The sequence below is a fragment of the Dipteris shenzhenensis genome, chromosome 8, assembly GCF_047967505.1.
Source record: "Dipteris shenzhenensis isolate YYH24624 ecotype China chromosome 8, Dip_SZ_1.0, whole genome shotgun sequence".
Taxonomy (NCBI): Eukaryota; Viridiplantae; Streptophyta; class Polypodiopsida; order Gleicheniales; family Dipteridaceae; genus Dipteris; species Dipteris shenzhenensis.
Window position 1 is genome coordinate 51,683,904 of NC_141603.1, and position 11,734 is coordinate 51,695,637.

At 47.4% G+C, this 11,734-nt stretch overlaps 1 protein-coding gene across 2 annotated transcripts in view; it reads right to left on the reverse strand.

The window, feature by feature from the left end:
• Positions 1-11,487, reverse strand: part of LOC147899649 (FAD-dependent oxidoreductase family protein) — a 30,104-nt gene extending 18,617 nt beyond the window's left edge. For both annotated transcript variants that reach the window (XM_087378191.1, XM_087378193.1), the window contains exons 1-2: positions 11,270-11,487; positions 11,083-11,140 (exon numbers count right to left, since the gene is read on the reverse strand). In XM_087378191.1, coding sequence (XP_087234317.1) covers positions 11,083-11,140; positions 11,270-11,463 — 252 coding nt within the window. In that variant the 5' untranslated portion in view covers positions 11,464-11,487. The remainder of the gene's footprint in view (positions 1-11,082; positions 11,141-11,269) is intronic.
• Between the last annotated feature and the right edge of the window lie 247 nt (positions 11,488-11,734).

An 11,734-nucleotide genomic window follows, 5' to 3' on the forward strand; every position in this document is an offset into this window, starting at 1 on the left:
GAGAGGATATACTTGGGAGTCAGCCCATAGGAAGGAATTGAGGAGAGATAGCGGAGTACGAGGCTCGGGGGGGTGGCTGTCCTCTTCAAATCACATCTAAGACCACTCATATCTGTGGTTCGGAGAGAGGATCATGCACGACACATGTGGATACGAACTCAGCTTCCGGATGCTAGACCTATCTTCATTGCGGTGTGCTCTTTCCCTCCAGACACGTCATCCTATGCACGAGAGGTCACTATAGATGGACACAGCCCGTATGAGATGATCCATGATGACATCACCGAGTTCTCCAGACTAGGAGACATCCTCCTCTTGGGGGACTTCAATGCACAGACGGGAAATAGACAGGTGGGCCTGCTGGACCACACAAATGACAAAGATCCACACATCGTCCAGGAACTCGATGTAGCTGCTGAGCTCGGGATACTTAGGCACTCTGCAGATGCCCCACAGGTGAGAGGATATGGATGACATCTACTTGAGCTGGGTGCTATCCATGACCTGATCATCTACAATGGTCTCCATAGATGGCCATCCTCTAGAAGACTCACTTGCTTCCCGCATGGCGGCGGGTCTAGTACAAAAGATTATTTGCTAGGCCCACTAGACTTTGTCTCACCGATACACGACTTCCCCATAACCCCCCCCCCCCCCAACTCGGAGCTGACCTCTCTATTTCTGCATAAGCTCATGCATAAGCATGAGCTTATGCGGAAACTTAAGCATAAGCTCATGCTTATGCTCATGCGAAAAAAGAGAAGGAGCTTATGCGGAAATAGAGAATGAGTTTCCACATAAGCTTCTCTCATTCTCTTTTTCTGCATAAGCTCATGCATGAGCATAAGCTCATGCGGAAATAGACAAGGAGCTTATGCAGAAATAGAGAATGAGTTTCCGCATAAGCTTCTCTCATTCTCTATTTCCGCATAAGCATGAGCTTATGCGGAAACTTAAGCATAAGCTCATGCTCATGCATGAGCATAAGCATAAGCTCATGCTTATGCTCATGCGGAAATAGAGAAGGAGCTTATGCGGAAATAGAGAATGAGTTTCCGCATAAGCTTCTCTCATTCTCTATTTCCGCATAAGCTCATGCATAAGCTCATACTTGGCCTTTCATATCTCTGCCACCATGCCATCCACAGAGAGCGCCTCCCACGCCCGCACACATTCAAGTCCACTTTGACCGTGCCCTTGATCCACAGTGTACGCGAGTCACTTAGCTAGGGAGAGCTCCTGGCCCTACTCGGAGATAATATAGACCTCGCCAGCACCTCCGACACCCTGATCTCAGTTGTACCTTTCCCACAACCAGATCTATGTGGATCCGAGATGGGAAGACGCCTCAAAACCCTTGGTTTGAAGACAAGTGCAAAGAGACGAGAGCCTAACTCACACATGAGCGGGCTTTGGGCCACCTGACGTCACCTAAGGCGCATAGGATATTCTGACGATTGACACGTCGTAACAGGCGCGCTTTCCTCACACATAGGATGGATGAGATTGTCAGATCTTTTCAAGGAGGAGACCCGACCACTGGATGGGGATTTCTATTGGAAGGGAAGCCACCTATTCCCATCACTGACCCAGATATATGGCACACATATGCATGTCCCCTCTATGATGCCCAGATGCAAACACCATCGGATATGTTCTCTATGCCCAGGCCCACCACCTGTCACTCACACAAAATGTACGAGTTGCGCTTCGTCGATTACACAATCGGAGAGTGCATGACCATGAGGGCCTACGGACTAAGCACTTTGCACATGGACAATCCTAGCACAGATGTTCAACTGAGCTGTGTCACAGCTTCCCACCTGCCTGGAGCACCACCACTATCATGCCTATGGACTGAGCACTTTGCACATGGACAGGAGGTCTTAGCTCCTGTCCTAGCATGACCATGAGGGCCTATGGACTGAGCACTTTGCACATGGACAGGAGATCTTAGCTCCAGTCCTAGCACAGATGTTCAATTGGGCTGTCACAGCTTCCCACCTACTTGGAGCACCACCACTATCGTACCAATACATAAAGCCAAAGACCCTATGGAGGCTGGGAATTATCGTATCAGGGCTATCATCAAGGAGGCGAGATCTAGACACAAGAAGGTCTACGCATGCTTTGTAGACTTTTGGAAGGCATTTGACACTATACCACGATCCCGCATGATCATGAGATTACAGGAGATGCAGATCCTAGAGACACTAAAATGGGGAGTGATGAACCTATATGAGTCAATCAGAGGTAGAGTTCATGCCCCAAGTGGTCTATCGGATTGGGTCGAGAGTACAATTGGAGTGAAGCAGGCTGTCCCCTCTCACCGACCCTTTTTGAGCTCTACATTGATGAGATCACTTCTTTCATAGACCGCCTAGGAGGCGAAGGATAACCATTGGCTGATCTTATGACACAGATACTACTATATGCTGATGACATAGTCCTTATCTCATCCTTCGTCAACTCAATTTCACCTATCGAGATGGGCCCAGTGGAGATAGTGCAATCGTATACATATTTGGGAGCAGCCTTCATAGGACCCCAACCATTGGCTGATCTTATGACACAGATACTACTATATGCTGATGACATAGTCCTTATCTCATCCTTCGTCAACTCAATTTCACCTATCGAGATGGGCCCAGTGGAGATAGTGCAATCGTATACATATTTGGGAGCAGCCTTCACAGGACCCCTTTCACTATGACACATGCAGCTCAGGCACGACTCATACAGGGGCGGGGTGCTTTGGCACGATTGGAGAGATAGTGCTTCCAGGTACACTTTCATGACCCACCGACTAAGTGCTGGCTCTTCGATACACTAGTGCGATTGACTGCCATGTATGCAGCACCCTTCTGGGGTTGTGATCTACCGATAGCAGAGTGGAGTAGATTTGGGGTTGTGATCTACTATGGGATCTAGGATGATTCGGAGCAAGCCCTCAGTCCCTCACGAGATAGTACAGGCACAGTTCGCCATGACACCATTACAGACTGATGCCATCTTCCAAACGGTGACATTCATTCATAGAGTTTGGGACCTACCCCATCGGAGACTACCGAGGTTGGCCCTAGATTCATCCAGAAGATTAGCTGAGAGCGGGGCGGACACAAGGTATGCACGTGTGTCCACGTGGTTTGCCAGACACGGGATTCAAATGGACAAGCTCCCTCCCTTTCAGTACGATATGGATGCACCCCCTAAGTCGATCCCACGAGATGAGATTAACCGTATCATACGGTTAGATCTCCTCCAACTCCACACATCTCAGACTTGGCGAGAAGATCAGGAGCTCCCCATCAAGACCCAGTTTTACCGCAATCATTTCTTAAGCATCTCAGAGGATGGGTTCATCATCAGACCCTAGTATCTTGAGGACAGACGAGTCTCACATGCACTGAGGATCGCTATTGGGCAGATGAGGGTTTCATCCCATCAGCTGAGGATTGAGAGAGGGAGAGCAACATGTTTACCCAGAGAGCAACGGATGCACACTGGGAGTGATTGAGACAAAGGAGCACTTTCTTTGCGCCTGCCCCGCCTACTACGAGATCCAAGGGCGATACCACTGTCTCTACCAGGGCGGGAGTGGCTCGGCCCACTATCACGATTGATCCTCTTCCATGACCAAGTATGCGTTGGGCTCTATCTGCTTGAGATGCACCGACAGGGAGACCCTGCTACGACAAATCAGAGAGCAACAGGGAGTGACCAAACCACATGACACACAGGCTGAACGGACATAGCGGCAGGTCATAGATTTCTATGTGTTTGTTGAGTCAGCCCCAGGACACAGTGGGATGGAGGAGGAGGAGCTAGCCGATATGGGGGCAGTCTTTACCATTCTTTGCCCCCAGCTCTTGCCATCACTGCTTAAATCTTGAGCCATCGCGCCACTCCCTGTTTAGGACCTGCTCTAACCTGGGGCTGATCCAAGGTCCAAGCAGAGAGAGAGCGTAGGACCAATGGGAAGGGAGGGCGATGGCTCTTACCACCCCCATGATTGAATGGGGCTATTCTCATCAACTCGGGCACACCCGATTTCACCTGAGGCTTGGGAGCAAATTGTCATGGAGGTTCATTGCCTCTATGCACGAGTGATGGAGCAGGACCTTCTCATTCACATTAGGTTCATTGCCTCTGTGCACGAGTGATGGTGCAGGACCTTTCCACTCTATAGTTGGACTAGCCTCAGCCACATTCCACATGTCTCCTCATCACCCTCAGCCCTCTGCCCATATGTCCTTACCTCCCATCACTCAGCCCGCTCATGCCCCACCTATTCTCATCAACTCGGGCACACCCGATTTCACCTAAGGCTTGGGAGCAGATTGTCATGGAGGTTCATTGCCTCTATGCACGAGTGATGGAGCAGGACCTTTTCATTCACATTAGGTTCATTGCCTCTGTGCACGAGTGATGGTGCAGGACCTTTCCACTCTATAGTTGGACTAGCCTCAGCCACATTCCACATGTCTCCTCATCACCCTCAGCCCTCTGCCCATATGTCCTTACCTCCCATCACTCAGCCCGCTCATGCCCCACCTATTCTCATCAACTCAGGCACACCCGATTTCACTTGAGGCTTGGGAGCAGATTGTCATGGAGGTTCATTGCCTCTATGCACAAGTGATGGAGCAGGACCTTCTCATACACAGCCTTGGTCAGGAGATAGCAGCTCTGTAAGGAGGTGGCAGCCATAGCGAGAGGCCCGAGCAGTGGGCCAGCAGTAGAGGCACAAATAGCCACCATATAGTCGGCTATTGCAGAGACTTCTAGATGGGTGGATGTTGTGAAACGGGAGCCTGCGAAGGCCACCGTCTCGGCTACCATCTTGAAGAAGCAACGGAGGGTCAGTAAGGCTCTCAGGAAAGAGTTAGGGGATACCTCGCATGGCCTCCACTCCCATCAAGGATGCAACTGGTTTCGTGGCCTCCACCCTTGGAGTCCTAGAGCATGGGATCGAGTGAGCTTGGAGAGTAGGGCGAGACCCCACACAAGAGCAGCCTCTCATCGTCCACTTCAAGGACACTCAGGCTCGCCTTACGGCACTACACAAGAGATCAATCCTATGGGATCACAGCGAAATCTACATGGATGAGGACCTTACACTGCTTCAAGTAGAGGAGAGACGCTCTCTTATGCAACAGCGGTACATTCCCTGCAAAAAGGGGAAGTGGATAGTGGTTCGAGATGGATGGCTCTTGATAGAACCCCGACATGCATTGATGGCTCCCATACATTAGGGGGACGAGATCTATGAGACTTGGAGCATTGAAACCTTGACTTGCACTATCTAGAACTATAATGGTACCTTATGTTCAGATGCGGGGAATTTCTCGAAGGCTTACACAAGACAAGATATAGCCTTTTATACAGAGACCCATCAAAGCCTAGAGCGCCCTTTGCCAGTTGTCATCCATTACACATGGGAGGCAACATATTGGGACGAGACTCGTGAGACAAGTGGAGTGTGTGGATCAGCATGAGTGGCAATATTATATGGACCCAATTTGTCTCTGATAGGTCGAGCCTCCAACAAAGTGCTGCCATACATGCCCGTTGGGTGGAATAGGGAGTCAAAGAGAAGAGACTTGGTCTTGGGATCCTAGAAATGAGAGTGAAAGCACTGCCGCCCAAGTCTAGCAAGCGTGGCATATCTGCTGCTCAATCGAGCCTACATCACCGGTCGCATTGTGAAAATCGGGCCAAAGAAAAGAACCACTAGGTATGTAGAGGATGCAACAACCTCCTTCTGTAATCTGTCCAGCGTGAATTGCTCTTTGTGCATGGTTGCTCGAGATGTAGTGAAGATCATGACCTTGGTTTTATCAAGTTGACCTTCAAGTCATGTGTCTCGCAGAAGGTATGAAGTGCATTCACGTGTAGCTGCATGTCCTTTGTTGACCACACCATCTACATATAGGAGCAGATCAAGGAGTCAGTAGGAAGAAGCTTGTCTCCCCTGGAGTCCCAATGAAAGTCTCGAGCTTGTCTATATAGATGCGAAAGAAGGTTGGTGATAAATAGACAACCTTGTTTGACCCCAATAGTGCTCATAATCTCCTCTGTCCACCTTGCACCTATCTGAACCCTACACGAGACTCATATAGTGCCATGACTACAAAGATGATCTCCTGATCATACCCCGACTCATGCAAGTGTCTGATGAGAGGCAAGTTCTCGGCACTGTGTCAAAAGCTTTGTAGAAATCCACAAAGCAGCAATAAATCTTTGTCTCCGTGCTTTGGCCTCCTCATTGACGCCTCTGAGTGTATGTGAAGTAGGGTCCCGTGGTCGCCTTGGAAGCTTGTTTGTCCCTCTTCTCTGTGTCCATGAAGCTTTGTGAACCAGCCAACCTTTGTGTTGAGCATTGATGCATAGATCTTAGAGATGAGATGTTCAATCATAATGGTCCTGTAGTTTTTTGGGCTTTCGATAAAAAGCTTGCTAAGATCGGGCCCATAGTATTTATTCCATATGTAATGAATTCAGTATGTAAGCTCTCATCATCTTTTGCTTGGCCTTTATAAAGCTTCAAAGCTATGTGTTTGACACCGTTGGCTTTGAAAAGTGTGCCAGACGTCGGATGCGGTGAGTGTGAGATAGGGTGCTGGCTGGTTAGGAATATCGTATAGGGTGCGTGCATAAGAGTGCCAAAGTGTGGTGTCCGTGATAGGATATGGGGCTTGCCGCTCACAAAAATTCCGCCAGAAGTCCTTAGAGTTGTTGCTGAAGAAAATGTTAAATATATTTAACTTCTCCTTGTTTTAGTAGACGGAAGTGTGCTTCTTCTGGCGTACCAGACGATGGTACTCGCGTATCGTATTTGCTTCACTTGGAAGGTGATGCTTAGTCTCAAATTTGAATTGATGGCATAAAGCGTTACATTCATCATCATATTTGGAAGGTGATGCTTAGTCTCGAATTTGAGTTGATGGCATAAAGCCTTACACTCATCATCATACCAACTACTGTAGGGTATTGAGCCAAGTGGCGGTGCACGAGTGGAATGGTGGTGTGTGTGAACGTGTGTAGGGTTGGCGGCTCGATCCTCTAGGAGCTGTATATCATCTATATGTGAGCAAAGTGGAGAGATGTGTGGAGTACTTAGGTGAAAGACTATGATCAAAGCGTATGTCATGATATATAGTGTGCATGAGTGGGTCATGGTGTGCGTGGGAAGATGGGGGATGGATATACTAAAGAAGAGATAAGTGTGGTCAGTTCCAGGTGGTAGCAAGACAGAAAACCCTCTGGGGCTTGCCCTGGAAACTTGGGACATCCCTGCCTCATTTAGATCGACATTTGGTAATAAGATAGAGTCATCGCAAAAATATTTGGTAATAAGATAGAGTCGTCGTGAAAATCCAGAAGCAATACCTGACTTGTACCCGTCCTTGTGTTGAAGTCCGGATCTTTTGTGGCTCGGGAAATTTCTGATGTCTGGATACAAGGCTGCATATTGTAAGTTGTCTCAGCCTCCTCACATGGTTCTCGAGCAAGTGTGAGGTCTTAGGGGGGATGTAACATACAATGACTCGAGAAGGACGTCTAATCCGGATCCACAAAAATTTGGCATGTATGTCACGTCTCTCGATAGAGATTGTCCCAATGAGAGATGATCCCGAGTGGAGAGGCTTCAGGTTCTCTTGCTTTCATGGATGATCCATAGTAAGTCGTCAGTCCCTCATCAGAAAGTCCTAGCTGCATTTGGAGCATCCCCACTATAGCTTGATGCAGCATTCTAGGTTATCACGTACCTTTACTGCGTCAGACCAAATACGACTCTTATACCTCAGGTCAACGTAGGTTACTACTACGACTCCTTGGTAACTAAGGGCGATCAAAAGTGTTAGCATGCACGTACACTCAGATGGTTTGAGAGCTTGGGGCTCCACATGGACAGATTTACCCCATTTCAATAAAGCATTGAGAACCCCTTTGTGCCATTCCACCTCCCCCAATTCTTCAGGATATCGATTGGGCAGCTCCGTGTATCATCACACCAACTTCGCATTGAGAGTAGGCAGGCTGAGGGCATATGCTAGAGAGGATCACATTGGTACTTTATGTGATTGGCAGAAGATTGAGTCGGAGGAGCACTTCGCTAAATGCCCTGTATACTATGAGATCCGAGGTTGCTATCACTGTCTCTTTAGGGACCGATCCCTTTCTAGTTTCATGTCCTACCCAGATCAGACATGCCTAGCAACGTTCGTTCATGAAGTTGTTCGACACAGGGAGCATCTGCTAAGGACACATGCGAGACCAGACTCCACTCAGAGCATGGTCACTAAGTTTTTCTAGCAAGATAGCATGGACCAGCAGGCTCCAAGGAGATGGCAGATCATCAGACTTGCCAACAGGTTGAGGCACAGATCAGGCTCACCTCCATGCTCACCAGATCAGAGGCACGGCCGACAGGGGTGGCAATTGTTGGCATTTTCTCGTGTTTTGGGCTGGTCATTTAGCATTAAAATCCATTGGAGGATTTCATGCTTATGCCACTTGTCACTTGGGCATGGAGTCTCTACACTGGCATCTAGTGCTGACTTTCATGACAAACTGGTTAGTGGTGATCGAGATTGTTCTTAGAAGTGTCTCTGATCTTCTCATGCAGTTGCACGTCCCCTGAAGCCTCTCATGAGAGTCACCTGGCTCTTGGAGAAGATGGTTGAGATTCTAGAAAATCAGAGTGACGCAACGGAAGCATGATGGGCCTGCAAGTGTGTTGATGAAGATTTTTTGAAGCCTCTGTTGTTCCCTGATTCCAGAGAGTGTAAGCATCATAAAGTTTGCTACTGCTACGATGGAGTTCTACCATGGAAAGAAATTTCAACTTCGGCAATTAGGGCTTTTTTTGTTCATGATAGAGCTCGGTTCCACGATTTATTGGGTGGAAGGTTCCTCATCAACTGGAGATCTTGCAGATTTCATATTCACAGGAGAATATGATTGTGATAATTATGACCTTTGACAACAGTTTTGGTTTCTTGTTCTTGTGTGGACAGCAATTCGTTCCTGTGTGAGCAGCAGTTTGTTCCTGTGTGGGCAGCAAGCTTCTTGTTATCTGTCTAGTCTTGTGTAGACACTTATTTGCGGTAAATTTTTTGGAGTGGCTTTCTATTCTTTGTGGATGGCAGTATTTCCTGTCCCCTACTCAGTTCAAGGGGGGCTTGTGTTTTGAGGTGAACCTCGTAGGGGGGTCATTTAGCACTAAGGTTCATTGGAGGATTTAATGCTTATGCCACTTGTCACATGTGCATGGAGTCCTCTACGGTGGCATCTAGTGCTGGCTTTCATGACAAGTGGTAATCGAGATGTTCCTAGATTTGTCCGATCTGTCTAGTCATCTACAAAGTCTTGTTAGCTGCAAACAAGCCAGTGTGGATGAGCAGCAATTTTTGAGTCAGATCTTATTATTTTATGTGATATTTGATGTGCAAATATATACTCGGGTTGTAATGATTTCTAACAAGTGGCACTTGTCCGACACAAGGCCACAGCCAGGAGACCACAGCGGACCACACATACAGACCATTGCCAGCGCTCTATAACAAGCTTTGTGCCACCGCCAAGCTCCCTCTTGAGCTTGGCCTCTTGAACCTCCGCCAGCTTCTCAAGGATCATCGCAGTGATGCCACAACCACAATTTCCATCCTCTTCATGGGCTGAGAGTATTTTAAGTATTGGTGTTTCTATGATTATGATTATATTATATGCGTCTTGGGTGTTGATGTCTGCTCAAAGGCTCCACCCATTCAACTCATTGTATCATGTTCTTTTCAGTCTCATACACGCTTTGATCTTTTGAAGACCTTTAATAAACTTTCTTTCTTTCTCTTCTACAACCAAGACCTGGAGCAAGACAACGACGTACCCGCCAACACCTTGACACACAGATGAGGCTTGGGAATCTTCACTCCTTGTTTGTTGGACTAGGGACACAGCCGAATAGAGGCCGAATAGTGGCACTTGTCCCACAGAGAGCTACTCCGAGGAGACCACAGCTGACCACGCAGGTTGATCAACATCATTTCTCTATCACGGGTTTTAGCCCTCAAAAGCACCGATCTTCAGCGAAGCCTCTGTCAGCTGAGACCCTCCTATCCAATCTCAAGAGCACAATGGACCTGGTTCCTCACTGTCACAATGAAACGACATTGCATCTCTATCTTTCTCCGCATGGGTTCAGATATTTAGTATTTGTATTTGTATTTGTCTTGGATGCAGATGCCCACTTTGTGGCTCCACCAATTCAGCTCATGCTGCTGCTCATTATATCTGTTTTTTTCAGTCTCAAGACCCTTCGGTCTTTTGAAAACATTCATTATCTCTCTCTCTCTCTCTCTCTCTCTCTCTCTCTCTCTCAATTGAACCAAACCTCAATTTGGATTTTTAGGCAGGCAGCAAAGCGGGATCAACATGAAATTTGAGCTCTCGTCGAGCCACTATTGTTACAACTCGATGGCTATTTTGAAAAATCGTGCCGGCTTGCCAAGGATGCTTTTCACTTCTTCAATTCTTGAGTAAGATTTTTCGCCTCATCAATTCCTGATGCTCGACTGATCTGAGATTCAAATCCCTTCTTCAAATCCTCGTTCGTTCGCTTGTTCGTTCTATACTGCACGTGAAATATTTGGTATGTACAGTGCCGCTGCCATGCAGGTTAGCTATCAAATCCCTTCCTTCAAATCCTCGTTTATTTTGTGACAAATTTACAAGTGTCAGTGACTTACGGTGGCAGACATTCACGTGATCAGTGATCACCTCCTAGTAAAGGAAGTTCCAACACTCAAGCATGTGCTGCACTAACTTATAAACTTTGGATATTTGATATTATGAGAATCAAAGTTATCTCTAAAGTTCTTCACAACACAACCAGCCTCACATTAAAAAAATCAAGGATCTAGACGACCCTACAACTTCACGTTATCGCACGAAATCTTACCCACCACGAACACCCCACCATGTCATAAATATACTAAGTCGAAGCATGTGAGAGCCTCCGCAAAATAGCCTAGCCACTCGGGATTATGACAAATGCAGTAGAAATGCAACAAGAAAAACCTGAAGAAGGTGCCAGACCACAGACACGCCTGCAAAACCGGCTCCCAAGACCGCGTATCTACAGCCAAGCAATGGTATCTTACACAACAGTACAGAAATCCACAAAACAAAAAGCCGTTTCACTGTCTGTGTTTAAGTACAGTTAGCCTTTATTGAACGCCATGTTGAGCGCTACAGTTGCATTCACCTACGAGACGAAGAAGAACCGAATGAAGCGTGGACGCAAAACGATCTCCTTTGAGTCTGATAAATTCCAGAGGCTGCGAAGGATGCAATGGAGCAAACTCTAGGCATTATCAGCTGGAATCTGAAAGTGGGCACCAAAAGTTGATGACGCGAAACGCTTCTGTAAGGTGCACCAGCAGAGAACAAGCTCCTCATGCTGTCTAAGACTCAGCCATAGCTCACTCTGGATGAATATTTTGCCCAAATTGAAATTCTATACATTTATAGCATTTTTCTTTTTTATCTGGAAATAATAAACCTCGTCCCTACAATTGATAGCATGGTTCGTTCCATAATTAGTTCCTCACCTCTATTTTTAGCTTGCACTAAATGCGAGCGGCTACCCCCGTTCGATTTCCCTTGAGGTTACCTGCAGCCTGTAAGTGTACGAGGGAGAGAAGGGAGGTTTTTGGGGGAAGGGGGACGG